Source organism: Dermacentor silvarum, chromosome 7 (genome assembly GCF_013339745.2).
Source record: "Dermacentor silvarum isolate Dsil-2018 chromosome 7, BIME_Dsil_1.4, whole genome shotgun sequence".
NCBI lineage: Eukaryota > Metazoa > Arthropoda > Arachnida > Ixodida > Ixodidae > Dermacentor > Dermacentor silvarum.
The window spans coordinates 34,187,389-34,214,510 of record NC_051160.1 but is presented as its reverse complement, the minus strand read 5'-3'; the positions used below and the strand labels follow the sequence as shown (position 1 = coordinate 34,214,510).

Here is a 27,122-nt window from a genome sequence, read left to right as displayed (position 1 = left end):
AATAATGTTGCCATGTATGCTACCACTACATACACCTGGTAACTTACACCTCTGTCACACGAGTACGCAAGAACTCTTTTACGCAAGTGGTCTTTTTACCAAGTTGAAAGACTTTTTAATGAAGAGGTGTTGCGCAGCAGACACACGGCACCGACAATCTCATTTTAGTGTTTCCTTCTGGACACACTACCGAAAGCGTGGCGCTAGCGTTTGAAACAAAATCGGCCAAAATACACTGATGTATCTCGAAATATAAAGTGAAAACTTATTGTATTACAAGTTTTTCAAATAAATATAACGCCAGATTCAGAAACATTAATGCAAAGATTTATTCTAGTAGCTTAAAGAGCGTTTGCAGAACCAGTGAAGTGCACATGCTTGTCTGGCAACATTGGGCTTCTTTTTATGGCGTTACTGGGTTTACTGCACCTTCTGCGAGACGAAATTATTTTTTCTGATGAGCCAAGGCGACAGAAAAATACGCATTTGCTTATTTTCTTCAATACATAATAATTGCTGGCACCCACTGATTTCGAGGCTACTCCTTTTTCCCGTAAAGGAGATCGACGAACTCCGCTTCCAGAAAAGACCGCTTCTGAAAAAGAGATCACCCCCTGTCGTGTGTCTGTGGGCGGAACTCTTTTTCGGGAGAAGTCTTTTTGCTCAAAAGACTTTCGAGTGCCCCTGTGACAGGGGTTTAAGAGGTATTTGTCACTGAAACAATGTGTCACCACACTGAAATTCCCTCGTAACCTGTTACGGTGCAATAGGATGTGAAACAATAATATTTATGAACGGGACAGGAAAGAGGACCACTCAACACCCTCACAACAGTGGCGAGTGGCACTCTTTGCTGTTCTCACTTTATATTTCTTCTCGTCCCATTACACCATGAAAAGTATGGATCAACTAGCCCCAGTAACAAGCAGGAACATGTTACATTTCTCCACCATAACTGTTCCGCAGCTCCTGGCATTCACTTTAATAGTCTAATCCAGGCTGTAAATATCAAAGAAACACACCCAAACATTGAGATCCGGCTTGGCCAAGAAAAAAAATAATAAGCAAACAGAATACTTCAGGTTAAAACGCTTTAGGGCCCATTCACACTTGCGACTAGGCGAGGTCGCGCGACCGATTGCGACTGGCGACCAGAAAGCTACTCAAGACGAACGATGTTCACACTTACAAATGCGACCGACGAGTCGCTAAACCGGAATGTCTCGCGATATGCCGTTCACGTCTGCTTGCAATGTCATCGCAGCGTAAAATAAGCGTCAGCGTATACGGACGTCCTGTTCCTTCGCATCTGATTGGTTCAGCTGTTCTGCGACTGCGGTCGCGCGACTGAAAAATCGAGCAGTGAGCGACTGGCCCGAAACGGTCGCCATTTGCGACTACTTGCGACTGGTCGCGTTGCGATAACTTGGTTGCGCGACGTCGCCAAGTCGCAAGTGTGAATGGGCCCTAAGGGCCCATTCACACTTGCGACTAGGCGAGGTCGCGCGACCAAGTTGGTCGCAAAGCGACCAGTCGCAAGTAGTCGCAAATGGTCGCTTTTCTCGAAATGCGACCGTTTCGGGCCAGTCGCTCACTGCTCGATTTTTCAGTCGCGCGACCACAGTCGCAGAACAGCTTAACCAATCAGATGTGAAGGAACAGGACGTTCGTATACGCAGACGCTTATTTTACGCGGCGATGACATTTCAAGCAGACGTAAACGGCATATCGTGATACATTTCGGTTTAGCGACTCGTCGGTCGCATTTGTAAGTGTGAACATCGTTCGTCTTGAGTAGTTTTCTGGTCGCCAGTCGCAATTGGTCGCGCGACCTCGCCTAGTAGCAAGTGTGAATGGGCCCTAACAATGCATCGGACTAGATGCATTTGCATGGTCTAACACACATGGAGACACGCCTTGCCCCACGCGAATGCTAAAACGAGCAGCCCAAACTACATAGGGACGCCACCTTACTCGGAACCTTCTAAACACAGCAAACAACGAACTAACAAACACGGCATTGCGTGGCAAAACGCACACCTTCACACACGCAACTTGGCGATTTCCAGCAGCTCAGCGCCGAAATCGCAAGAGGCACCGCCTTCGAGGAATTCCTCCGACAGCTCTCGCACCGTCATGGCGACCCTGCGACTCGTGACGTCGTCCCTGAGTATCGAGTGGTGCCACTTGTACCGGGCGTCGCCGTACAACACCAGCATCGAACGCCGCGGCAGCGCGACCTGCACGGCACACAGGCGAGGCGGAGTCCGCACCGACACGGAGTCCTTGAAGTCCTCGCTCCACGACTTGCAGACGCTCCTGTCGTGCGCGACGCTCGTCGTCGGGCGCTGCGGGCCATAATCGGCGGCAGGCGCCGACGGTTCGTCGATCAGGTCTTCGTCGGTGAGCATCCAATGCTGCTCGGGTCGGGACAGGGTCAGCACCGTGTCGGACAAGAGGTTAAAGGTGACGAGCCGGTGACCCCAGAGCCACCAGTCGTCGTAGTGCGGGTCGATGCACGAGCCGCGCTTGGGGCTGTAGTCGAGGTTGCACAGCTCGACGGCCTCGAAGTCGGACACGACGGGGCAGCGACTCATCTTCTGCTCGACGCTCGTGTAGTAGGCCGGTAGGCCCCCGAACTCGCCGGTCCTGACGCGTTTCTTCTTGAAGTTGACGCGAGGCCCGAAGTCTTGCTTGAGGCGACCCGACTGAGACCCGACCCATTCGTGGGCGTCGATGCCGTCGACGAGGCTCGCCTCTTCGTCGCGCGTCAGGAACTCTTCGTAGACCTCGATGCCCGGTACTTTGAGTGGAGGCGAGTATCTGTCGCGGCTGTTCTGAGTACTTTCCGTCGACTCGCCGTTGTCGTCTATCCAACCCGGCCAACACAGTCTGCAGTCGGTGCAAAAGGTGAACGGATGGCGCACCTTTCGTTTGGATATGGCGTGCTTGCTGGGCTCTTTGACTTGCTCGCAAGCGAGACACGTCCTCACGCCCTTGCAGGAACACTTGGGTTCCATCGTCGAGGCGCGAAAAAAGGCTACTCCGGTAGAGTCGGCGGTCACGCCATACGGTTCAACAAAGCAAGGCCCTGGGCGCCGCCATATTGATTGCTTTTATTCTTTGCCATTTCCGGACAACCAACCACGTTAGGCGGCGGTGCGAGTTTCCGGTGACGTTGCCGAGGCGACAAGGACGCACTTGTCGTTGAAGCGCGCGTTACAACAGTTGTTTCTGTAGGTCGAAGCTTGGGCCGTGGTTCAGCGCACACTGCGCGCAAATTCTGCTTGACCTTCCTTCCAGTTTACTTCTTTTTTCTTACAGCGCACTTTAGGGAATAGCAATATATGCATAGAAGGATACGGCTTTTTGTGCAATGTGCATGGAATAGAAGTAGCAGAATTTATTAATAGCCAAGGCAGAGAAGTTCGCCCAAGCATGTGCGCTTTACATGTGGAATAGGCTTGAATATAGAAACGATCCATCTAAGAATTATAAACTAAAAATGAAAACTATAGATCTGTACTTCTAAATTAGCTTTCTACAATACCGAAAAAAAAAAGCTGGAATCTTACCGTGGAGGAGGAATGGTAAGCCATGGAGAAAAGAAGCAAGAACGAAAGACCAGCTAGCCGTGATGTCATAACTTTTTATCAGTAAAGAGAGACTCCATTACTAAAGCTGCCACAGACTGAACTTGACAAGCTTTGAAAACATTTACTGCACCACAACGGCCAAATACGAGAAAAATGCTTTGAAATACATCCCACCATACTGACGTAACGGCGCTGTGGTTTCAGCGCAAAATTCAAAAATGGAAGTTTAGCCTTCATTTTCTTTGCTGGCATAGTCATGCCTTTACCGCAAAATTAACAAAAAAGGAAATAAAGTTCTGAAAGAATACTTTTGATTCAGCGTTTCCTTCTAGCATCCCTCTAAAGCCGGCTGTCCTTGCAATTTGGTCTTTCAACAAAACTCTAACCCACAAACAATTTGGCCTGGATAACTAAATTATGCCTTTCAAAGGCTTGACTTCTGAAAACTTGCCGCCTTTTCTGATCGGTGAGCGCGATCCTTTAACAGTGTACTACAATATGTTAGCACACTACACTTTGGTTTATTCATTTTTGGGTAAAACCCGTTGATTTCTGAACTTTGCTATCTTGAACATTTATCAAAATCAGATTAAACCCAATTTTTCCCGCAAGTTCCCTCTTTTGTAAAGGATAATAACCATTGCGTGCGTTACAATACCAATGAACGCTGCCCTCCTTAATGTGAGCAAATGGTAGAGACATATCAAAATAAAAGGGTGTGTATATATATATATATATATATATATATATATATATGATATATATAGGCTTCCTTTTCACTAAACACTAGTGAAAACCGCCACATACAATATATACGAGGTCTGTTAGAAAAGTATCCAATCTTTGGCCGAAGAAAAAAACAAAACAAACTGGTATAACTGGAGCGTTGGAAACCTAATCACCCTCAAAGTAGTCTCCTTGGGACTCCGCACACTTCTCCCAGCGGTGCTACCTTTGTTGGAAGCATTCCGAGAAGGCCTCTTTCGGAATAGAGTTTAACTCAGCTGTCGTTGCAGCCATAATGTCCTCTCTTGTCTGAAATCGCGCTCCTTTCAATGGCCTCTTGATTTTGGGAAACAGCCAGAAGTCGCAGGGGGCCATATCAGGAAAGTAAGGAGCCTGTTTAACTACAGGAGTCTAGTTTTTCGCCAAAAAAGTATGAATCAAGTGCGAGGACTGTGCAGGAGCATTGTCGTGATGGATGCGCCAATTTCCTGTTGACCACAACTCCGGTCTCTTGCGCCACACAGCATCACGTAGGCGACGGAGGACATCCCTGTAGTACTCTTTGGTGATTGTTTGACCCTGTGGTGCGTACTTGTGGTGTACCACACCGCGGGAGTCAAAGAAAGCAGTCAACATCACTTTGACGTTGCTGCGCACTTGGAGGGCCTTTTTTGGTCTTGGCGACGTGGAATGCTTCCACTGTGACGACTGGAACTTGGTTTCCGGGTCGTACCCGTAAACACAAGACTCGTCACCAGTGACATTGGTGTTGATGAAGTCGGGGTCACTGTATGTGGAATCCAGCATGTCCTGTGAGACTTCAACACGAAGTTGCTTTTGCTCCGCCGTGAGCAGCTTCGGCACGAATTTCACCGCAACTCTCTTCATGGCCAAATCTGCGGTCATAATGGCATGTGCAAAAAAAGTGCTAACGCCCACCTCTTCCGCAATTTCTCGAATTTCTGAAAATATCCTCTCCTTCGAGGCTTCTTCAATGGGCTTTAGCCACAGGAACATCTGCGTGGCCCTCTGTGACTATATCTGTGACACAAAAAGACTACCCAGTTAATTCTCGAAATAAATAATTGGATAACTCATTAAATCGCTAATTGTTGTTTCGAAATTATTCTAATACCACAAAATTTTTGTGCTGTTTTTATAAAATTACAATGATTTTAATTCTGTCTCTGCCCTGTAAATCTCTTTCCAAATTATCATAAACACTATACTTCACCCTGATTTACTTTTTCGTTTTTTTTTTCCATCTCCCCCTTCCGTTTAGCCTTTAACCGCCGACTTCTTGGCCAATCCCCCGTAGTGGTGAAGCGCCACGGATGAGGATCAAGCAAGCAAGCAAGCTGCGTCCCAGCGACTGACGCTATCGGCAGGCGGGAAAAAATTCGCGCATGCGCACAAATGTTTAAGGTCGGCTGATGCAAGCGCGCTTGTTTCATATCCATCAGGTGTTCGCAAAAAAAGGTCGGATGCTTTTCCAACAGACCTCGTACGTGTGCAGCACCTGCCAGCCTCGAGTGAACAGACAAAAGCTTGTTACCTTTTTTTAGTAGCCACGTTTACATGAATTTTGACAATGGCCAGTCACACCACATTATTAATAATGGCGATAATGTGCTAAGAACCCAATGCAGCATTGACGTTGCTCTGCAGTGCAAAGAGTAGGTGCGACATCGAGAGCATGTTTACTCAGCTACGTCACATTCAAAGAAGGGTGGCACATTGGCCAAGTGTGTATTCCACTAATGTTATTGCAAGTGTGTGGCACGAAACAGTACAACAGGACAAAAGACAAGGATGAAAAGCCAGACAGGTCTAGGATGGACAAAGAAATGCTCAAAATGAACATGATAATGCAAGTCAACAAGCACTTGTAAGATAAGGAAAAGCATCTCGCCTACTTGAGAGGCATACCCATGAGCACTACTATAGCTTTCCTTTGTTAAATAAAATCCGGAGAACCAAATAAAGAAGGGTTCGCCAAACGAGTCTCTATTTGTTGTTTTTATGAAAGTATAGATAATACCTGCCTAATGAGAATTTGTATAAATAAGCATGCCACATGACTTGCTAGCTGCTCTCTTTGTGATTATATGTTCCCGTGAGTGATTTCGCTAGTTTAAGAACGTTTGTGAGCAAAATAGAAACCACTGCACGTGTTAATCATTTGCAAAAGTTGTCAGGCAATGCCTAAACTTTGGGCTCTCTATTTCTCCTAGATTTGTACCCCCTGTATTTAAAACCATGAAAAACTTGAAAACAAAGGACCCTAACTATACTGTCCTTTTGATAGGCATGAAAGGGGTCAACTTCGGAATAGTACTCGGACAAGACAAATGCATATACAAGAACCCATGCTACACCCCTGCACTCTCACTTTCCTGTCTAAGCACATTGTGCTCGATGGTAAAACGTGTTCTTGGTCGAGAGTATTGCAGTGTAGCCGTACTCCAGAATTCTGCAAAATGCTTAATTTTGACATTACACCTGTAAAAGGTGACAGATGTTCTATACAAGACTTGAAAATTATTTTTTGTTGTAGCATGAACCAAGAAAGGCACACTTCTGCGTCGTTGAAAACAATGTTTATTTACAGGTCAACATGATGTGGAAGCAGCACAATGAGCTTGCTCAGCACACCAAATTCTTGGAAAAAAAAAAGAAATAAATGGCCTTACATCAAGCTGCGCAGTAACATTCCACAAAATGGCTCGAAGATTGCTTCGACACTCGGGATGACACTGGCAAGCAGTGTTGTTTAAGACACTTTTAAATAATAACTGTGCTAAAAAAACTATTGTAAAAGCTACACAGTTCATAAGAAAAAAAAAATAATAAAGGCAGGCAGGGAGCACAACGCAGGCTAGGAAATGCACATTCTGCACCGCGATGCGTCCTTGAGCACTGATGGTTCCGATGACTGTGGCTGTCGCGTCCCCAGCTTCTATGTACAACTCGGAAGTTCTGTGGCATGGTTTTTAATGCACGTTCGAAGGCAGTCGCTGATCACACAAGTACTGCAAGAAGCAAATGAGGGCCTAAAATCAGAGCATGTCGAAACAGTACCATGACCAAAGTGGTACCCAAACATAACAGAGAAAGCTGCGGTCGTATTCTTAATATCAGTCGACTGTTATATGTAGTATCGTCTATTGCAATTACATTCCACTTCATACACAGTAAGCAATGCTATGAAGACTTAGAGACTCTCTCACTGCTAACGTTCATGACCAAAAAAATACTGCATCAAAGAAAATAAATACGTAGGTATGCTTCATGTATTTCCACGTAACATTAAAGGAGCCCTGAAACACGCATTGAACACAGTAAGAAAACCTTGCCGATTTGTACAAGAGGCTCCCGTGAATATACGAGTCAAATATTATTTTACTACATGCAGCAAGAAACTTACAATCTCGTGTTGAAAACAGCGCAATATCGCTTGCTTTCGCTTCCCGCAATGTCGTCGTGCAGTGCCATTGCAAGCAGCTGGACCCACCAATAGCTACTGGCTCATTTCATGATCACGAGAACGTTCTCAGTAATATGTAATTGCTCATCTTGAGTTAGGTTAATGAAACAAACTTGTACAGGCCAGAAAGACCGAAAAATAATTTCATCTTTGCACTGCCAGTCTACTGTGGCCGTCAAGGGGTGCCGCGACGAGCGCTTTCGCTGCTGAGACACTGGATGCAAATTTGGGTGGGGCTTTACCCCCTTGGCTTCTCCCCTGTGCAGCTTCCAGTGCACTAGTGGAGACAAAAAGAATGAGCAAGCTGCGTATCTTCAACCAAGACCACTTGGTAGAAAGAGTTGACGTCCATCCATTAGTCCAAAGATGGGAGGGGTGGTTTGAAATTTTGACAAGAAAATATGATATAGTCTTTAAGGTGATATAGTATCCTAAAGACTTTCATGGATGCTTGTATATATACACACACACACACACACACACACACACACACACACACACACACACACACACACACACACACACACACACACACACACACACACACACACACACACACACATACATATATATATAACTTACGCTGCTCTGGATCTGGTTTTAGTGTAACAGAAGAAAAGAATCGGCACACATATGAAAAAGTGCCTTTACTAACGTTTCAGCCATGGTACGGCCGTCATCAAATCTGACTCTAGGGGAGGGGGGATGCAAAGCTTAGCCACTCAGCCTAATATTGACAACTGCGGCCCAAACTTCACTACACAAACACGCCAATGCACTCATAAATTCTCATATATGCGTGTAAGAAACAAATATATATTTTTTTCAAGGAACCCTTGGTTCATACACTTTTGATCACGTGTATACGTGACACGTAAAATTAACCAAACGTGATAATCAGGAACATGAACTTGGAGACAGCACAGGTGGCAGGACAAGAGGTATAAGAACAGGACAGATGCACTTCAGTCATCAGGTCTTGAATATGTGAGAGGTACGGGGCACGAGCCACAAGATACTTACCATATCATTCTGAAATATAGATAAACACATTTTCAGTGCGACGTCATCAAGTGTTGATACACAAGTATTGTGCGACGACTGTGCTACAATGCCGACCAAAAGGTACTCCATGTGACTACCCACTAAAGAAAAACCCCACGGTGCATATTTAAAAAGTAACACTGCAGTCTTTTGTGCGGTGTGAAACTGATGAGCCAGTGGCACCTGCTTTCATGCTGAAAATAGGTTCCACAAGATCTCAGCTTTGTGTTGCACAAGAGAGCTGGCAGCAATCTTGTTCTAACATAACTCAAATGAGGGAAAAAAAAGAAAGACATTGAGTTATTCACAACATCTGGAGTCTATTTTATTTCTTTAGTGCTGCCAGGAATTTCAGCCAATTGTGTATGCTCAGACGAAAAGTATGGTGCCAAATATACAGTGAGAACTTTTCAAGAAAGCTAAAAAAAAAAAATGTTATACTATTTTAAACACAGGAACCAAAGCACCCGGCACCACAGCTCTACCAGCATCTACCAAAACCGAAGCTGTCGATTGCATTTTAAAATTTACCTATTTTTGAGCGTATAACAAGCTCCAAAACTGTCTGAAATTTAACGGTAAAATCGAGGTGTGGGTTATATGCAAATTTCGACTTCAGGTGTCGCTTCACGACAAATAAGCCCATCCAGACACCTGAAATATATGCTGGGTGCAAAGCATTGTTAAAAACACAAAAGAAGTGAACACGCTATATGCACGACATACCGAAGCAAACACAGAGAGGTCTATTCTAAACTCAATTTCCTAATACACTGTACACGTTTTATTCGTGCTTGCTGCACAGCTCCAATTAGAAGTGTCTCATAATGTTTGCAAGATATTTTAAATATAATTATTTTCATTGATGTACTAGAGCTTGGCATGCACAGTTGTTTACACAGTGGGAAAAGGGGATAAAGCCAATTGTATAGGGTGCTCTGTTACTCCCCACGATGTTTTTTTTTTTTTTCCGAGGGTTTGAAGTGTTCAGACCTCCACTTATGAAATTGAAAAATTACGTTTAAAATTGTCATGTCGGTGCTGCTTTAACACTGAACTGTATTGCACACGCATAGGATGAAGTGGCATTCAAGGAGATGCGAAGGAATACATATGCAATGAGAGACACTTACAGTCATTCTTCTGCCGTGCAGTCTTCAATGCCTACATGGGAGGGAGAAAAACCAACGAACAAATGAGAAAATACAGACAGTGGCATCAAAAGTTGGTAGCAAAACGCAATTCCCGCCCTGAGAAATTCTCAGCTTCAAGACGTCGAGCCTTGCGCTTCCTCGACTCCCCTTTTCACCGAGAAACATTTAACTACGACACAAATTTGCATAAATCAACTAATTTTAATGTCTCGGCAAAGGCCAACTGCAATGAGTACATGCAATGAGTACATTATTACATGTTGCTAAAGTGTGGCAAAGTCCCGAGGCTAAAAACCAAGTTTATTTTTAATTACCCGTGTTCAGATCGCCCTGAAGAAGAAAACAAGCATCAATAGCAGTGTGCAGTGCAGTTTCGAGTTTCCTATCCCAAATTACTAGAGGGAACACTAGTGGCGCTGGTGTCTGTGGCAGTTGCAAGCCTGGCATCCAAGCCAGCATGAGAATGAAGGGTAGTAGTACACATTGTGGGAATCCTCGGGTCCCATGACCGCCGCACGTGCAAGGAACGTCGCGTCAAGCGCATGTGCGCCAAAGAGAGTTGGGAAAGGGGAAACTTTCCTTCCGCGGGCGGCGCACGAGAATCGCAAGCACTATCAGTGCCACCGAGTGGGTCACGTGAGATCCCGCTGACATCGCCCGGCTCTCTTTGGTCCCCAGCAAGCGGCGATGGCGGAAGTCTCCGCCGCCGCTCCCGTATTCCCGCACGTGGTTAGTCAACCACGGCCACAGTCAACCACAGCCGCGGCAATCGCCGCGGCGGCCCGTGTTCCCCAGTTGGTAAGTCGGAAGCCCTTCTTTACCTAGTGTATTATTCTCTTCGAGGGAACCCTCAGCGATGTCAACTATAGCTAGCTGGCCTGCTCGAAGTGTTAGTTGCAGTCGTAATAAATGCTTTCCGAGTGTACACGTGGTCGTCGTCTATTGTTTCCTCGAGCTTGTACCGGACCGCAGTTGACGCGCAGGCATGCGCCAACCGCGGGACTCGGTGTGTCGAGGCAGAGGGCCGTTGGCATCCTCCCCAGATCCCGACATTTTGGCGTTCCCAACGTGGGGCAAGCTCTTGGAAAACAGGACGACGATCGGTTCGGATGCTAGGAAACCTGAAGGCTTTGTCCGGACCAGCATTAGGCCTCATCCAAAGGCGTGATTGCTAGCTAGATTGGGCGTGTGCTTTCTTGAGTGCGAATTAACGCTGCGCCAGTGTCGCCGAACTCGTGTAGATGCTGAGATTTGCAGCGAGTTTTTTCCTAAGAGTACGCCCGAAGCGAGTGAGTGCAGCAGCCGACGCGGTGGTCGATTTTCCCCGTACATATGTAAATAGCATCCTTTCTGTATCTTTGGCCCTAGGAGCGGGCACCGGAAACGCTGGCTAGGACGTCAGCGGGGCGCAGTCCCAGGAGTCGGCTCGAAAGCTGCGTGTTGAGCAGCGAGCGGGGCCCACTTAGCTAGGCCTGCATCTCCTCACGGCGGCTCATTGGAACCCTTTATGGATCTTTTGTGGCATTGGTATCCGTCATGGACGCGATTAGGCCTAAGGCTCTGCGGAGCTGCCGGTCGCATGTTTGAAGACGACCATGCCGTGACATTTAGCGGGTGCAACCGGATTCGCTAGTTTTACTATACTCGCCCAAGCGGAGAAACCTCGTTCGAAACAGAAAGCTTATTTTGTTCAGATGAACTCAATATTTTTGCGGGCGGAATAATGGAAATCTCGGGGGACCATAGAGCGCTTTGTTCATACGAGCATCGCCCACTTTAATGCTGGATCGGACCGGAAAAATTCGGTTGAAGCGTATAACTTCATTCAAACGAACTGGATTGTTGTTTTCTTTTTTTTTTTCGTTGCCGCATAAAGCTATGCGGTAGACTTCAGCATCGTGTCAGATGGCCGACGCTGCGGCGGCCTGTACTGCCTTAATTCTAAGTGTTTGTGGAGTGCATTTGAGCGACTTTGCAGAATGAGTGAAGCCGCCTGGACTTGCTAGTGCTGCCATCGTCCACGTCCCTGCCTGCTGTCTCGGCCTCAAATTGGAGCGGAGACCCCTCCCTGTTCACGGTCCGATACAGCAGCACATGGCAGCCACAATGAGGGAGGCCCACCATCATACACTCCCACGAGGATGCGTCGGTGCGAGCTTCATCGTGCCGGCGCACGCGCCACTTCGAGAAAGTCCTGACCCGCTGTTCCCGGGTGGACATTGCGGCGTGCATCTTGAGGGCAAGCCATCTTCAGCCCCCGTCATCGTCAACCACTGTGACAGCTGCCATATCTGGGCGGCCGCCACACAGGACTGTGCTGTCTATCAACGTGGATTCTGCCATTTCCTGCCGGAGTTTACCATCGTATCTGCCCGGATAATTTGTCAATGCCGTGGTCCCGGCGATTTCTCCGCCGTAGGGCAAAATTTAAGGGTGGAGGGATGTGGGAATCCTCGGGTCCCATGACCGCCGCACGCGCAGCGAACGTCGCGTCAGGCGCATGCGTGCCAAGGAGAGTTGGGAGAGGGTAAAGTTTCCTTCCGCGGGCGGCACACGGGAATCGCAAGCACTATCAGCACCACCGGGTGGGTCACGTGAGATCCCGCTGACATCGCCCGGCTCTCTTTGGTCCCCAGCAAGCGGCGATGGCGGAAGTCTCCGCCGCCGCTTCCGTATTCCCGCACGTGGTTAGTCAACCACGTTCTTGCAGCGGCAATCGCCGGGCGGCCCGTGTTCCCCAGTTGGTAAGTCGGAAAGCCCTTCTTTACCTAGTGTATTATTCTCTTCGAGGGAACCCTCAGCGATGTCAACTATAGCTAGCTGGCCTGCTCGGAGTGTTAGTTGCAGTCGTAATAAACGCTTTCCGAGTGTACACGTGGTTGTCGTCTATTGTTTCCTCGAGCTTGTACCGGACCGCAGTTGACGCGCAGGCATGCGCCAACCGCGGGACTCGGTGTGTCGAGGCAGAGGGCCGTTGGCATCCCCCCCCAGATCCCGACAACGTGGATTTGCCTAAACTTCGTCCTGGCTTCGAACGACCTTGTGGCTTTGCAAATTGACCATTCTGAACAAAATATTGCCTTACAATTGCGACAATCAGCAATAATTATGCGTGTGCACAAAGGCTTATTACCTTGCTCTATTTAGAAATCTAACATTACTTGGAAATTTAGAAAGAAGGAGCATAATAATGCAACAACAACATCAGAAGCCACAAACAGATATTGATCGCAGCGCCAGTGTTGTCTCTAGTAATTATTGTATGAAACTCTATGAGGTGCAGCTATAAGACAAGGAAGGCACGACATCAATCCCAGAATCGCACACGGCTGCCTCAATGGTATTTTTGGATTTGAAATATACGAATAAAACATCTTCAAAGTGTAGGAGCACCTAGCATATGACATGTATGTGAAGTAACAAGTAGGCGCATAGGTTCAAATCAGGCTGGCTTTGGATTCTGTGTCACTTCCAGTGTGCTGTAATGGTGCCTACTGCTACTGAAAGCTGGGCAAGTTTTAAGCATAAAATGCTTTTAGCTCTTGTTGTCGGCGAGCTTCAAGTGACATTGAGCCAAAAGCCAGAGATGTTATCCCCACACTCAAACGAGAACATCTGGGCATCGTTGCGAGAACGAAACGAGATCACCCGGGCAACCAGTCAAAAGTTAGAAAAATGCGGTCTCTGGCCCCCAACCCCTTGTACAGGACCGCATTACATATGCTAGTTACTGCCCCAACAAGTTACAAAAAAAAAAAAAAAAAGGCTTCCAAATTTGACCTAATGTGTGTTCACAATATCACTCAAGCTGCAACTTCTAGCACGCTGAAGTTTTATTTGTCATTTCTAATAGTAATGTTCAAAACGCAGATAGAGGGCACCATACACTTGATTGTCATCTTTTGGAGCTGAGACAGGGTTGCCTGTGCTCTTTTGAACGCCAGCGGTCCGTGAGTTCCGCGGCACGGGTTTTGCGCCGCCTCCTTCGAGAGATGGCGCCCCGCTGCGTGACCAGGCCGGCAGCGTCCAGCGCGCCGCAGATGGTCGTTTGCCCGAGACAAGACTTGCAACGAGGTTCAGTTCAAAACAGGTTCATTTCGGCTCAGTAAGCTATCAGGCTTGCGTCGCGGCATCAATCTGCTTTGCCGGTTGCCATTTCATGCTTACACCTACTCTTGATTACGGGAGAGCCAGCATTATTACAGACATTATGGACCATGTCACAGCACTAAGACACAAACAGACATTGAGGACCCGTCTGCACATTTCTTGTTGATGTCAGTCTCCTATACCGTTGTAGCCATGTTTCATAATGTAATCTCAGTGCTTTTTTTCTCTTTTCTACACAGAACATAGACTTTTTTCGTGAGGCATCTCTGATGCCTCCATTTGCATTTAGCACAAGAAATGTTGCACTGAGCATTCTCTGTAGCTACACCATCGGTAAAACAATTTTTTTTTGACGCACTGATAAAGTTAGCTGAAGTTGGCTTTTAAATAGTATGCCAGCTGTGCTGCACATTAAAAAAAAAAAAAGAGAGAGAGAGAGAGAGAGGCAACACAGAGGCAGTATTGGAAGGTACACTCACTTTCCTTATGGCCGTCCAGTCTTCCAGGATCTCGTTTTCTCGCAACATGTACACAATGTAGGGTCGTGCATGAAGAAGGTCAAGGAAAGTACACAAACGCAAGTGTGCGCCGTCATCACGCAACCAAACCATGCCCACTTCAGTACACAGGGCATCTTGCACAGCTCTCTAATTACCCCTCCCGCTTACCAAGTATTCACACCTCGTACCTTTATTTCTACTTGGCTTGGTTGCTTGACGATGGCATTGGCCGCCCAAAGTGCTGGGGGCGACATTTATTACGTATTTTCGGTTTCCGCCAGCAAAATTATGGCCTTTGATATCCGCTTTTGCTATCTAAAGATGATGTCTATGACGCGTTGCGGCCCTAAAATTGGTTTTGGCTCATAGATGTTCCGTATAAAGTCCAAGGGCGATAACGCCGTCGCCGCGCGCCGTATGCTTTCTTTCGCGCGCGAGACGCAGTCGTCGGCTCCCCTCGCACGCTTTCACTCGCACATACGTCGCCGCGCGCCGTATGCTGTATCTGTATGTGCGAGTGAAAGCGTGCGAGGGAAGCCGCGCGGCCGTATGCTGAATGTGCGAGTGAAAGCGTGCGAGGGGAGCCGACGACCGCGTCTCGCGCGCGAAAGAAAAGCAGAGAGGAAGCGCGCCTCCTTCCGTTGCGCTCGAGGCACCAGCAAGAGGGGGAGGGGGGGGGGGGGGGGGTAGCGGGCAGCGTTGTGCTCTGGCATCATACTGCGCGGCGGCGCGCGCGCGGTCCCGCGGGCCCTATCTTGAAAGCGATCTGCGTGGGGGTAGATTCTACGCAGTGTAGGTGCGTCGGCGGCTCGTGGCTTTGTGTGTGCTGCGTGTTCTCGGCGCTCAGTTAGGGTTGAAGCGATAGACAGCAGCACGAAGTTCACTTTGCTCGCTTCTGCAGCGGCGCTTAACTGCGCGTGTCCGCGCTCATCGAGTGTGATGTGTTCATGTTTGCCTGTGGGCGCTGACACTATGTTTGTTAATTAGTTAATAACCGAATGTTTACAAGTTTATACAGACGATAAAACTACTATTCTTACTTTGTATAGCTCACCGCAATCGATACTTCGGCTGTCGGGCGAAACTACTTTTTGTCGCACGTAAGAATTAAAATAATATTGTGTGCAGTTCAACACTACTCCCATTTCTCAATTTTTCCTGTTTCCTGGCTCTTGCGTTTCCCGGCTCTTACGTTTTTTTTTTACGGTCCCGTGAAAAACGTAACAGCGGGGTTCTACTGTATTCACACCTCGTACCTTTTAATTTTTCTAGCCTCATTTCTGCATCTGATTGCCTGCTACACATCACACGCTACTGCACTAGCCTTATCATACCTAAACCAATGATTTTCTTTTTTGTTTTGTTTTTCATAACGGCAATATGAAAACTCGCGAATCAGCTTACATTTGGGCAAGGGACAGCTAACGTTGTCAGTGACACTGTCACTGACACACACACACAATTTCGTGCTAGTAATTTGCAGTGGCATTGCACAGCTGACGCTGCTCAACACCTTCATACTTGTCAACCTAAGAACCTCAACATGTGTTAAAATTCGTGGACACAACGGCAAAAAAGAAGAGAGGGTGGTCAATAGCATGCCTTTTTTTTAATGCTAGTCCTGAGCGCGCATTTTTTGCGCGACACATACGCACTTCGGTAATTATGATTAACCTTTAGACGCAGCCCAAAGGCAGGATCAAACTTGGAACAGCAGAAACTGCCAAGCAACACATTTTCTTTAGATCACTGTTTTAGATCTGCCAATAATCAACCTATAACCACAAATTAACGAAAATACAGTTTTTTAAGATAGCTTTGTCAGTTTAAACTGACTTAGTGTTTCTATTTAGTGCGCACTGCAAAATGCCACCTCTAGGCGAAGCTTGAACCAGCCACTAGTCTAGCTGAAAGTCGTGTACACCTGGCACACTTACTTACGCAACATTAGGTTCAGTTAAGCTGGGTGACTACACTTCTAGCCTTGCTTCCCATTTGCAAACACAGGGGTTGCATTGCTGCTTGATTCTAGTACACCTGAATTCAGCAACAAAAGTAATTTTGAGCTAAACAATTTGAACGCACTTGAGTGTTAGCCACAGAAGCAAGAAAGAAAGATTGCGCTCTCCAATAGGCTAAACTATACAAAGTGCAAAGGATATCAGAGACGGTGACGGGTTTCTTTCGCCTGTCTGTCGTCATCGAGTCCGCCTTGCGCCGGCTCTTCTTATGGGTGACCTGCTCGCTCCACAGATCTGCAAGATCAAAATCATTCTCCAGCTTTAATGATGCAAGACCAGGCACATGAGATAACGAAACCAGACACTGTTCATGGTTAACAGCCAATAGTTAAGAGTCAATGCACCATTCAAACTTTGGCACTTTGTAGCTCTGATCAATTCGGTAAAATCAAGATTTTGGCTGGCTTGCCATGTTTTGAATGCATCTTTAAAACAATTTCATGTTAGCTGGTTCTTCAGTTAAGTGAAAGTTCTCACTCAACAAAGCAAAGAGTAGGAATATATATAACAATTGTGCTCAACAGCAGCACTTTTTCTGTTAAAAAATTCAAAACATTATAGAGTACTGCATGAATAAGATCTGAAAAGACATTTTTTTTTTCTCAATTCTCACATGTTCACAAAATCAGTTAACCAGGACATGTCACAACTGCTGAATAACGAAAGTAATGTTTTGCAATTTGTTCTTTCATGTGCTCTTTGTGTGTGTGCGTGTATGCAATTCTATTTGAGATTCTGTGAAAGGCATAAAAATATGCCCTTTTATGCCTTATAACTGCATATGGAAGCTGCACTACGCTGCACACGCTAGCACAACGCGAAAGACGAAGCACGTAACTGACACACTAATACAACGCGCAAGACAAAGCACGTAACTGAATCGTCACCGAGTCAAATCAGCGCGTACAGCGCGTCGTAATTGCAGCCTCCGCGATCAACTTCAGAAACATTTTCAGAGCTAATTGCGGAGGCCACGCTCCGCTGTGCTGAGTACGGTGAACGCCACCTAGGTGGCGTTGGTAGTGCTTCTTGATGCCAGCGTCCCTTGGAATGCTGGCATCGAGGCGTCGTAGTGCTGAGACCACCGAAGCGTTCACTGTCGGTGCGCGTTAGTGTCATAATGCAGTACTTCTCTTTTCTGCTCGTAGGCGGCGGCACCGCCCCGAGCAAGAGCGCGGGTACACGGAGGAGTGTTAGATCAATGCCTCCTAAAAAAACAATGCCTGGGACGTCGCTTGCTTTGCCATTGGAGGTACGCTGCCGTGCGTTGCGAGCGAGCGCCGCGTGTTGGCGCCAGCGACTGTACTGCCGGAGTGACGCTGTCGGCAACGCTGTGTCGGCGCAGCTGACTACGGTACAGAAAGTACGCTACAGTGGCCAGAATCACTGTAACTACGCGTTGTGTAGGCGGTTGCTTGCGCACTCGTGGCGTGCATTTGAGGTGCGGCGTAGAGCACGCGCCTGCTGCGTGACAAAATTTTTCTTCGAAGGAAGATCAGCTCTGGGCCGTCCGGCAGAAGATGCCGGCCGAGTCCAAGTCCTAGCTTTTTTATAAGCTTTTTTCGGCCGTTTATCGACAATGCTGTGAAATAAGTTTTGAAGTTTTGAGCATTACAGTCACTTGGCAGATTTTCGAAGAAGAGTTAAAACTTTGTCAAGATTGGTAAAATCGTGGTAAAAAAAAACGCGTGGCGAAGAGAGCTACGCTCAAAATTTATCTCGTCATTAACTCGTGTACAGCGCCGCGTCGCTAGCGCGTTGGAGATGCGTTTGAAGAACGCTGGCATTCTTTCTGCAGACGGTCAACCGTGCATGCTGTGTTCGCCGCTGCCGAATAGTTTCGCCAGAAGCTCGCTTATGGGCACAAGTTCGTCCAAATAAAAGCTACTGTTATCCCAAGTCACCTCCTCTCTTTGCCAACCGTCACTTCAACGCGACAATATGTAGAATGAATGTCGTCTGGTGAAGCAAAGGTCACGGTAGGCAAAGGCGGGCGTGCGTCGTCTGCTCGAGTTACCATGGCACGGCGACGCTCCGCCGCCGCAGGTGTGTTGCAAGCGTTCGCCGCGAGAGGCTCTAGGGGTTGTACTATGTGGAGAGGAGGAAAACGGAAAGGGTAGGGCGCCGCGTCTCCGGCTCACGTCCCAGGCATAGTTTTTTTTTAGGAGGCATTGGTTAGATATATAAGGCGCGTCTGTGTAGCTCTCTGCTAATGCGTTTGTGGCGCAATGGGTTAAACGCTCGGCGATCTATCGTCGCGGACCGAGAGGTCGTGGGTTCGATTTCCAAATTTTGCATGTTTGTGGAACTTTTTCTTCTGGTTTCTTTCTTTGTATTATGTTCTATGACGTATTTCCGTGACGGAAATACGTCAGTGAAGTCTTGGTGGACCCCGGCATAAAACACTTTCGTGTTAAAATATGCCCTTCTATGCCTTATAACTTCTAAGATAGTCATGCAATAGCTGTACAATAATTCAAACAGTAATCTGCAGTCTCAAATAATTTGCACGAGTGAGTGAGCGCTGGCTTTATTTAAAATGCCACACATACCTGACGTGATGTCGATGCTGTTGCGGTCTTCCTCAAGTCGTCTGATCTTCTCCTCGAGTTCACACCGGATGGAGTCTCGCAGTAAATTTCGTTCACTCTGCAATGTTAGGGCAAGTTTTGGTTGCATTTCCCAAAAAGCAAACTCACTAGCAAGACTCCAAATAAATATAAAACAAAGCGAAGCAGTCGCAGCATGGCAGAAGAAGGCAGATACGGAGGAACACGAAGACACGGGTGCCACAAGACATGATCAGGTCTAACTTCGAAAGGCATGGTGAACAGAAGTCGCTTAACCTTCTGCAGCCATGCGTCAGGTCCCTCCCGATACACGATGACATTGGCTCGGTCAGATGGTGGGAAGGGACCACTGCGTGCCCTGGTTTGTTCTGTGTGTTTGCTGCCTCACCTTCAGAGAAGGATTTCAATAACTGATAATTGCACCTTGCAGCATTTACTTATGAGGGCAGCACATTTTTACGGCGTTTTCAGATGGCCGTTTTCGACTGCTCTAGAAGGTCCATCTTATTCGGATGGTTGAAAAGGGGCCCTCTGGCTACATTCGAATGGTCCCTCCCAATCGCTTGGCTCCAGATCAGACTTTTCTTTCTAATTTGCCTTGAGCCCACCTTTTGTGGGATATTTAGTATGCAATTTATTAACGGTGATCTACCTTTAGAAGCAGCACAGTGTATTTTTTCGATCACAGTGACTTTTCAGCGACTCTGCTGTTGCTGCTTCAGGAATGTGCCTGAATAAATGTGTTCAAAGCAAGTAACCCTCTGCCATATGGAGACCATGACAATCTTATTTTTTTGTATGCATTATGGACTTGAACCTCGTTATATTCATTATTGCCCTTTACTGTAGTATATGCCTAATGGTGTGCACCACTTCAACATGCAAAGAAGAAGGCTGTTCAAATGCCTGCTGAACCACCGTGCAGCCACGTATGCGATGAAATTTAAATAAAAACAACAAAAGAATCTCCGGCGTGTGCAGCACATGACGTTTTAGCACCTGACGTGACAACCTTCAAGAAAGCTTCCTTCTGTTCCAATGTGACTGTCTTTTACTTTCCACTTGGTTTGTGTTCATATTGTTGTAAAACTGACAATATGGTGATGCGGTCGTAGAGAACAGCTAGCACGCATCAATGCGAACGAAATCCGTCGACTTTGAGCAGCCGTCTGGCACACAACATGGTGAGTTGTCTACACAGCGATCTATCGCTCTCATGCGGCCCCGCCATGTGAGCGCACTGGCTAGTCTTGGTCACCTCGTGGCCCCCAGGGTCGCATTGGTGCAATCTCTGAGGCCTCGCATAGCTGCGCCAGCCTGTGCAGCACAGCCGCAGTGGGAGAAGTGGAGGCACTGGTCTTTCACACTACCGCGCGTAGCCGTGTGCAAGCAGAACCATCGCACTTCTCTCCCTGACTGCGGTGTGGCAAGCCCACAGCACAGAGGGAGGGTTGCGCAGGCTGGCGCAGTTTCTTTCCGAGATTGTGATCTCTGAGAGTGCTCCTGGATTTGCCAGCCACGTGCTGTAGTTAGAGAAGTGTGATGGTGAGCCACTGTTCAGGTGCTGTGCACGATGAGAAAGACCAGTGTTGCTAGACGACGTATTTGACGTGTTAAACTGGGCGGAAAGTGATACGATTAGCATGCAACGGTCTACATTTTTTGGCTTCGGAAATGAATGTAGTACGTTATATCCATTCACAGAAGAATTTTACTTAAAACAAGGTTTTAAATGCATGGATCTCTATGGGATTTGTTACATCCATTATTTTGGTAGTACCCCATCTCGTTAAAAAGAGATCTGAGCGCATTGCGATCCACTGCCACTCCATCTTGCCACCTTTAAAGCTTTTTGCACAAGCACAATTTATTTTTTGTAATACTTGATGCGAAATTCATTTTATTGCAGAATGCGCCTGAATTCGTAAACTTTATGAAAAAATTCGGGATAGCTGGCAGGTATGCTAGTGTATTGATACACAAAGAAAGTATGGTGAAAGGTCCATTTTGCATACATCAGGGAACAGTCCAAAAAAGAATACAGATGTGGGTACTAACTAAAAATGCTCTAATTTAGACAATCGCTGGTCTGATTAAATTGACATCTGTTGCATTTGAGGAAGCTGAATTCTACCGACTGCAGGAAGCAGAATTTTCACTTATGGCCAAGAAGATTGTGACAAAAATTGCTAAAAATAGGCAACTTCCAAAAAAGCTATTGCACAAAGTGTACGAATATTGCATTCAGTAGAAGTGGAAACTGGGCTAATTAAATCGGCAGGCCCTTTTTGCGCAAAAAGCGATGGCATCTGCAATGAAAAATAAAATGAAGCCTCACCTCAAAGTTTTGGAATGCAGCAATTTCTTCAGCGTCATACTTCCGCTTGATGTTTTTCAGCTTCATTTCTCGCAGAATACCTGTTGGAGCAAGATATTCAATACTGTAGGTTCTCTCGGTTTGAGGAGGGACAGCCTTACACAAGAAGCAGCATTCCACGCAGAGTGGTGTACAAAAATACTAAATAAATAAGTAAATCAATCAATCATATTTTGAATTTTTGCTCCTCTGAGCTGAGCAGTTAGCCCAAAAAGACTGATGGTGCGTCATCTCAGACCACCAGCCTCATACCATAGCGGCTTCTGGACACTTAACTGCCATGTTATTCGCACCGTGCAACCTATCCACTGCAGCAAAATTTGCACATTCTAAGAATTATTGCGTGGAAAGTGCATATACATAAACGAGTGTGTCACAAAATGGCAGGCCCTTCTCTCCCTTGTGTCACAACATGCATGTGTGCAAAATAGTTCCATCATAACTGGAGAGGTTAGCTTAGTGAGAGGCTCGGTCTGCTACCCCAGCTATATATGCACATATGCAAATGCACATGTAAAACACGCTAGCATGCATCTAATTTATTAATCTATAGAAGTACCTACAATGCCAGAAAGGTGTTAATGCAAGGAGGTTAGAGTGCTACAATTTTGAGAACGAAAGTGACAAAAACCATTTCAAGGAGAATAAGTACCAGACATAGCCACAACAATAAGCAGCAATATTAGTGAATGTTTAAGAAAAAGCAAGCCAGAAGATGGGAAAGAAAAAAAAAAAAAACATTACACGCTTTAGAACAAATTTTGCTGCTGCTAGTGCTCAGTTTTGCCGTAGCTGCTGTTGCAGTGAATGAGTACAGAGTCAGAGAAATCACTGAAGCCCATGCCGATTTTTTTTTTAGAATTAGAAATAAGGACAACCGTCCGTTCGTCTTTGCATACTATGACAACTCTTAGAAGGAACATACAACTGGTAATGAATGCATCATAACTACAACACTTCTTTCGAGTGTGTCGCGACGAAGTGACTGGCATTATGCATTAGACAGACATCCACATGTAAAAAGCTGTTACCACATGACCATGACAAACCAACTAGCATGTGCACAGTAGCAGCAGTCCACACTAGTTTGTCTGTTCATCAGCACCAACCACACCAACCAAATACTAGTACAACACCATTTCCATAACGAGATTTAACGCTCTCACAACACCTGAAGCAACGAAGGTAGCATGTAACAACGGCACACAAAAGACTGGCTTTTCCAAGTGGCGCCAGAGGCTTCTACTGTAACCGAAAAGCAAGCACTACCATCAGAGAAGCAAAAGGCACAAAGGACACACCTGCGACCTCTATCCGTATCCTCATGTTGTCCTGGAGGTCTTCAAGCGGCTGCAGGTATTCAGGTGCGCGGCCCAGTTTTACCTCTTCAAGTTTCGCTTCGATTTGGTTAGCTCGCTCGAGGTAAAGCCTGTGCAGAAATTCACATGCTCATTTGGGAATGCGGAGATAGTACACATGGTGGCCTGCTTAAATAGCTTCTTGTTAATTGCCTGCACTGTACGACAACACACGGTGCCATGACCAGCAAACCAGACAGTAGTTATTGCAGTTTATAAAATGGCATAAAGACATGGGTGTGGACGGCAGTAGCAGCACTGATCACAATGTCTTGTTGCTGTTTGTTCAACTAAGCATAAAAAAAATGTTTTTTTTTTGTCTCAAGCTATTCCTCTTTAAAAATGTAATAAAAACAAAACGAAATAAAAGCACTACACATTCATGATTGTGCTGCTTTTTGCTGGGTTTACGCCACCATCTGAGTTAGCACACAACTTTTCACTGCATTGATAGCTGTGAACACTGTCTATAAACCCATCGCTGTGAAACTCCCTTAAACAGCTTCACTGTAAAGGCTCACGAATTCTCACATCAGAGGGAAAACAATTATTTGCCTTGTCTTGTAAACAATTAAGCTGTGATGAATGTACATAAACACGAACATAAGTTTTCAGTTCAAATAGGGACTAATGATGAAAATTGCCTAGTTTTGGTGCAGCTTGTTTACCATTACATTTCTTTTCTTGTACATTTATGCAGGCAGCCTTCCCAAACATAAACTTCAGTTATGAAGTATGCTGTATAATCTTACCTGAAGAGCTATCCTCAGAATTATGTAGTTTTCCTCAGCATAAAAGCCCAAGATTTCATATTCAACAAACGAAATAAGCTAGATGCTGCACAGTGCCCGAATAAAAACAGTAGGTCATAAACGAAAGGGCAAGGAAGAACTTATTTCCTGACATAACAGACAAATAACACTGTCGACATGTCACGGGCACATAGCAAATGACTTCATTAAGAAGCAACAAACTGTCAGCATTACGCTACACTTTCAGGTGCTGGCACGGAGATAACGACCTCCAAGAATGCACTGACCCAGCCCTGACGTCCTTGTTGACTGCAGGCAGCCAGCCAGCTATATTAGAGAAATGTTGACCATGTTGCCTGTTCCCTGTTTGTACACATGCTCTGTCCAAGCTTGGCATGATGAATGCTAACTCAATTTTATTAGATGTAGAGCCTACAATTTAATTACAAGAACTGCTAACGGAAATTGCAATTGTGTGCACAATTATTGGCTTGTACACACGTTTATTTTTCTCCGAGTTACTTGGTGTGTATTGATTTTTAAAGAATCGCGAAACAGGCATAAAGCCTTATACTGCAATCTACCAGTTACAAAGCAAAAACACAAGTGAGGACAGTATTAGAAAGAATTACCTTTTCGTTAGGATATTGTAATTTTGTGCTTTCTTTAGTTCTAGTAGCACAGAGCCCCATACTTTGTCATTAGGTTCTAGTTGATGCTGCTTCACAATAAATATTTGGACTTGGGAGTTAGTTATGGCAAGTCGACATTTATGGTTACAGGGACTGACCTGTGAGGCAGGAACGTGGAAGGAAGGCACTTATGTTTATGTCATAGTAACTACAATACTTTTCAGATGACTAACAGATCAAATGGCCTTATCTGCAAGCAAAGAGAACATTCCCTGTAAATCCTTCGTTCACAGTGAAGCTCACTTTTCTGGTCACATCCAAACGATGAAGATTCAGAGGAAGATCGCAACTTGAAGCAATCAACAGTGATCAAATAAGGAATGCGTCTGGTAGGAGCTGTTTCGACGAAAGGATACGTTTTTGTTAGCAGTTGTTCTAAATTCAGCTACCTACTCCGGAAAGTCGGTGCTCGTAAGACAAGTTCCTTGGCTGAACCACTGCTGCTCATTGGTAGCTACATGCGTCACAAGCTGTCGATGCTCTTCGGTACTCAGCTTCGTTCCAATGAAAACCGACTCGAAACAAACTGGGAACACTTAAGTTCACTTACTGTTCCTTGAGGTGCATGAACTGTCGCTCGAGGTCAGCCATGTCGTCGATGCACTCCGATCGCCTCCTCTCGCAATCTTCTTCGTCCATCTCTGCATGAATTTTTAGGAACATGCTGTGAGTGCACAATTCGGCCGAGACATTGGGACATTATGGACAGAACTGAATACGAAGTCCTGGTAACCGATTAGGGCTTGTGTTGTGGTGAGTCGGAATTTATGTGAAGTAGCACTGCATAGCTATATGAAATTGAACTTCATTTCCTATAGTTAGTACTCCCAGCACTACATATGACATCTTGGTAATCGATTGAGGGTTACTGGAACTTGTTCTTGAGCTAGTTCATTCATACTTAAAGCAATAACAAGAGCATTATCAAGGGCAGGAGAAAGGTGACAAGACAAACAATACTCTTGCGGTGTTCATCGTGTCACCTTCCTTGTGTATGTCTTGATAGCACTATGGTTACTGCATTATGATTAAGCTTTGTGTCATGGCTAGATGGAACTTATGCGAGAAAGTTTTGGGTAAACGTGCTGATATGCGCTGACCAATACAGGAACAATCTTCAGAATGGGAAACGCACGGTGCAGAGTGCTCCATGTGGTGCGTGTCCCAGACTCAATTCATTCCTGTATTGGTGTTGTGCAAAAGTGCGTTTGTCTGAAACAATCTGTAACCAACTGGCTACCAATTGCAGTTTTACCAGTAAGCACTTACTCGTGTAAGTTTGTTTTGCTTCTTGTTCTCCTCCACATAAAGTACACAGCACTGTTTTACGCTAATTCCAGTAAATGTGGCCTTAAAAAACAAATCACATGGGTGTTTGTTCACTGGACAGGTGGAATCGTAACGCACTCTGCTTCACATGAACTCTTCGCGCTACGTCTGACGATTCGAACAGCGCCTAAGCATCGAGGTGTGATGTATCCCTGTCATGCAGGCAGTGCCCATATTAGTTCGGATTAGATCTACATTGAATTACCCGGGTGTAATGGAGGTGCGCAGCGCGGCCGAGTACAGCAGCCCCTATCAATCTGCATCGACTCGAGCACGTTGGAATGTTTCCCGTGTTACAAGGTTATAATATCCGGTGTCACACGTGACAAGCGATCGAGTCCCATCGTGATCGAATTTTTCGATGGCGATTGGCTCCTTTGCGCAAGGCCTTGCGCAAAGGAGCCAATCACGATCGAGAAGTTCGATCCCGATCGTAATCGAAAATGTCCCGTGATATAAGATGGTTACGCTGGCTAATCAAGAATAACGTCTTTAACCAAAAGGTGCTTTTTATTATACACCCGACTTCTTGGGGCCAACTCGGCTCCTTCCACGGGGATGAAACGACGGCTCGCGGCGTGCTGCAGCCAGCTTTATAAAAGTTCTTCATAAGCGTGCAATCAAACCACGTCCGCCGCCGTGATCTCTTAAGCAATCAACTCTCTTAAATCTGCAAAAAGCCAGCCAAACGCTAAAACTACCGCTGCTTCTCGTGACCGAATCGTAGACGCTTTCATCGCTCAACCAAACGGAGCAAATCTCGCTACACTAGGCTGAAGAACGAGCTGTCCGCTGAACTAAATGCCAGACAGACGGCATGGTCTCGCAATAAAAGGCGTTTTGTGTTCAATGGCTCTCCACGACATTGCCGCCCTTTTCAAACGGCCAGCTGACGGTGGAGGCGGCGCGCGGGAACTCACCGGAGCTGTCATCCTCTTCGGATCCGGACGACGAGTCCGAGTCATCGTTGCTCGATTTATCACTTTCCGGTGTCTCTTGGTCCATCTCTTCGCCCTCGCTGTCATTGTTGCACTCTTTGACGCTCGGCATGTCGATAAACTTGGGCCTCAACGAGGCACCACCGCTAGCAGGTCAGCGTTCGGAGGACAACCAAGCACAACCAAGCACAAACAACCACGCCAGCCACAGGCAACGCCACCGACGCGGACGCCGGGGCTATCGCCGATCCCGTAACGAAACAGCCAGAATTCGTCCGTGTTGTTCAGGTTGCTTGGAAGCGACGATGAAGTGAACAGAACGAACGCGAAGGACAGGTTCACGCGGTGCACGTTGGCCGATGAGGAAGAAGAAAACATACACAGGCACGCACACAAGGCGAGCGAGACGCCGAAATAAACGCGAAAGCTCCAACCGGAAGTGCTACACTGACGCCGCCTTTTCCGTTT

At 46.4% G+C, this 27,122-nt stretch overlaps 2 protein-coding genes across 3 annotated transcripts; both read right to left on the bottom strand.

Annotated features, from left to right (window-relative positions):
• Positions 1 to 1,671: 1,671 nt before the first annotated feature.
• On the bottom strand, positions 1,672 to 3,260 carry LOC119457905 (alpha-ketoglutarate-dependent dioxygenase alkB homolog 4). The gene has a single exon (XM_037719671.2). The coding sequence runs from the start codon at positions 3,018 to 3,020 to the stop codon at positions 2,043 to 2,045; it is 978 nt and encodes a 325-aa protein (XP_037575599.1). The 5' UTR covers positions 3,021 to 3,260; the 3' UTR covers positions 1,672 to 2,042.
• Positions 3,261 to 6,900: 3,640 nt separating this feature from the next.
• Positions 6,901 to 27,090, bottom strand: LOC119457903 (breast cancer metastasis-suppressor 1-like protein-A). Of its 2 annotated transcripts, XM_049670517.1 has the most exons (10): positions 26,637 to 27,090; positions 24,938 to 25,028; positions 22,887 to 23,014; positions 21,547 to 21,626; positions 19,191 to 19,287; positions 16,780 to 16,872; positions 14,597 to 14,661; positions 13,894 to 14,070; positions 9,987 to 10,017; positions 6,901 to 7,354 (listed from the first exon to the last, which is right to left on the bottom strand). In XM_049670517.1, the coding sequence occupies exons 1-8, from the start codon at positions 26,764 to 26,766 to the stop codon at positions 13,903 to 13,905; spliced, it is 852 nt and encodes a 283-aa protein (XP_049526474.1). In that variant the 5' UTR covers positions 26,767 to 27,090; the 3' UTR covers positions 6,901 to 7,354; positions 9,987 to 10,017; positions 13,894 to 13,902. The 2 variants fall into 2 exon arrangements, with proteins under 2 accessions (XP_049526474.1, XP_037575597.1); XM_037719669.2 differs by lacking the exon at positions 13,894 to 14,070 and having other exon boundaries at positions 26,637 to 27,088.
• Positions 27,091 to 27,122: the final 32 nt, after the last annotated feature.

What these genes read in the sequence shown, in the direction of transcription:
- LOC119457905 (XM_037719671.2), bottom strand. Translation starts at nt 3,020, where the DNA reads ATGGAACCCAAGTGTTCCTGCAAGGGCGTGAGGACGTGTCTCGCTTGC.
- LOC119457903 (XM_049670517.1), bottom strand. Translation starts at nt 26,766, where the DNA reads ATGCCGAGCGTCAAAGAGTGCAACAATGACAGCGAGGGCGAAGAGATG. An exon ending in GATACGGATAGAGGTCGCAG is followed by an intron (nt 21,627 to 22,886) that starts GTGTGTCCTTTG and finishes TTGCTCCAACAG; the next exon opens with GTATTCTGCGAGAAATGAAG. An exon ending in ACTGGACGGCCATAAGGAAA is followed by an intron (nt 14,071 to 14,596) that starts GTGAGTGTACCT and finishes CCTCGTTGCAAG; the next exon opens with TCTTGTCTCGGGCAAACGAC.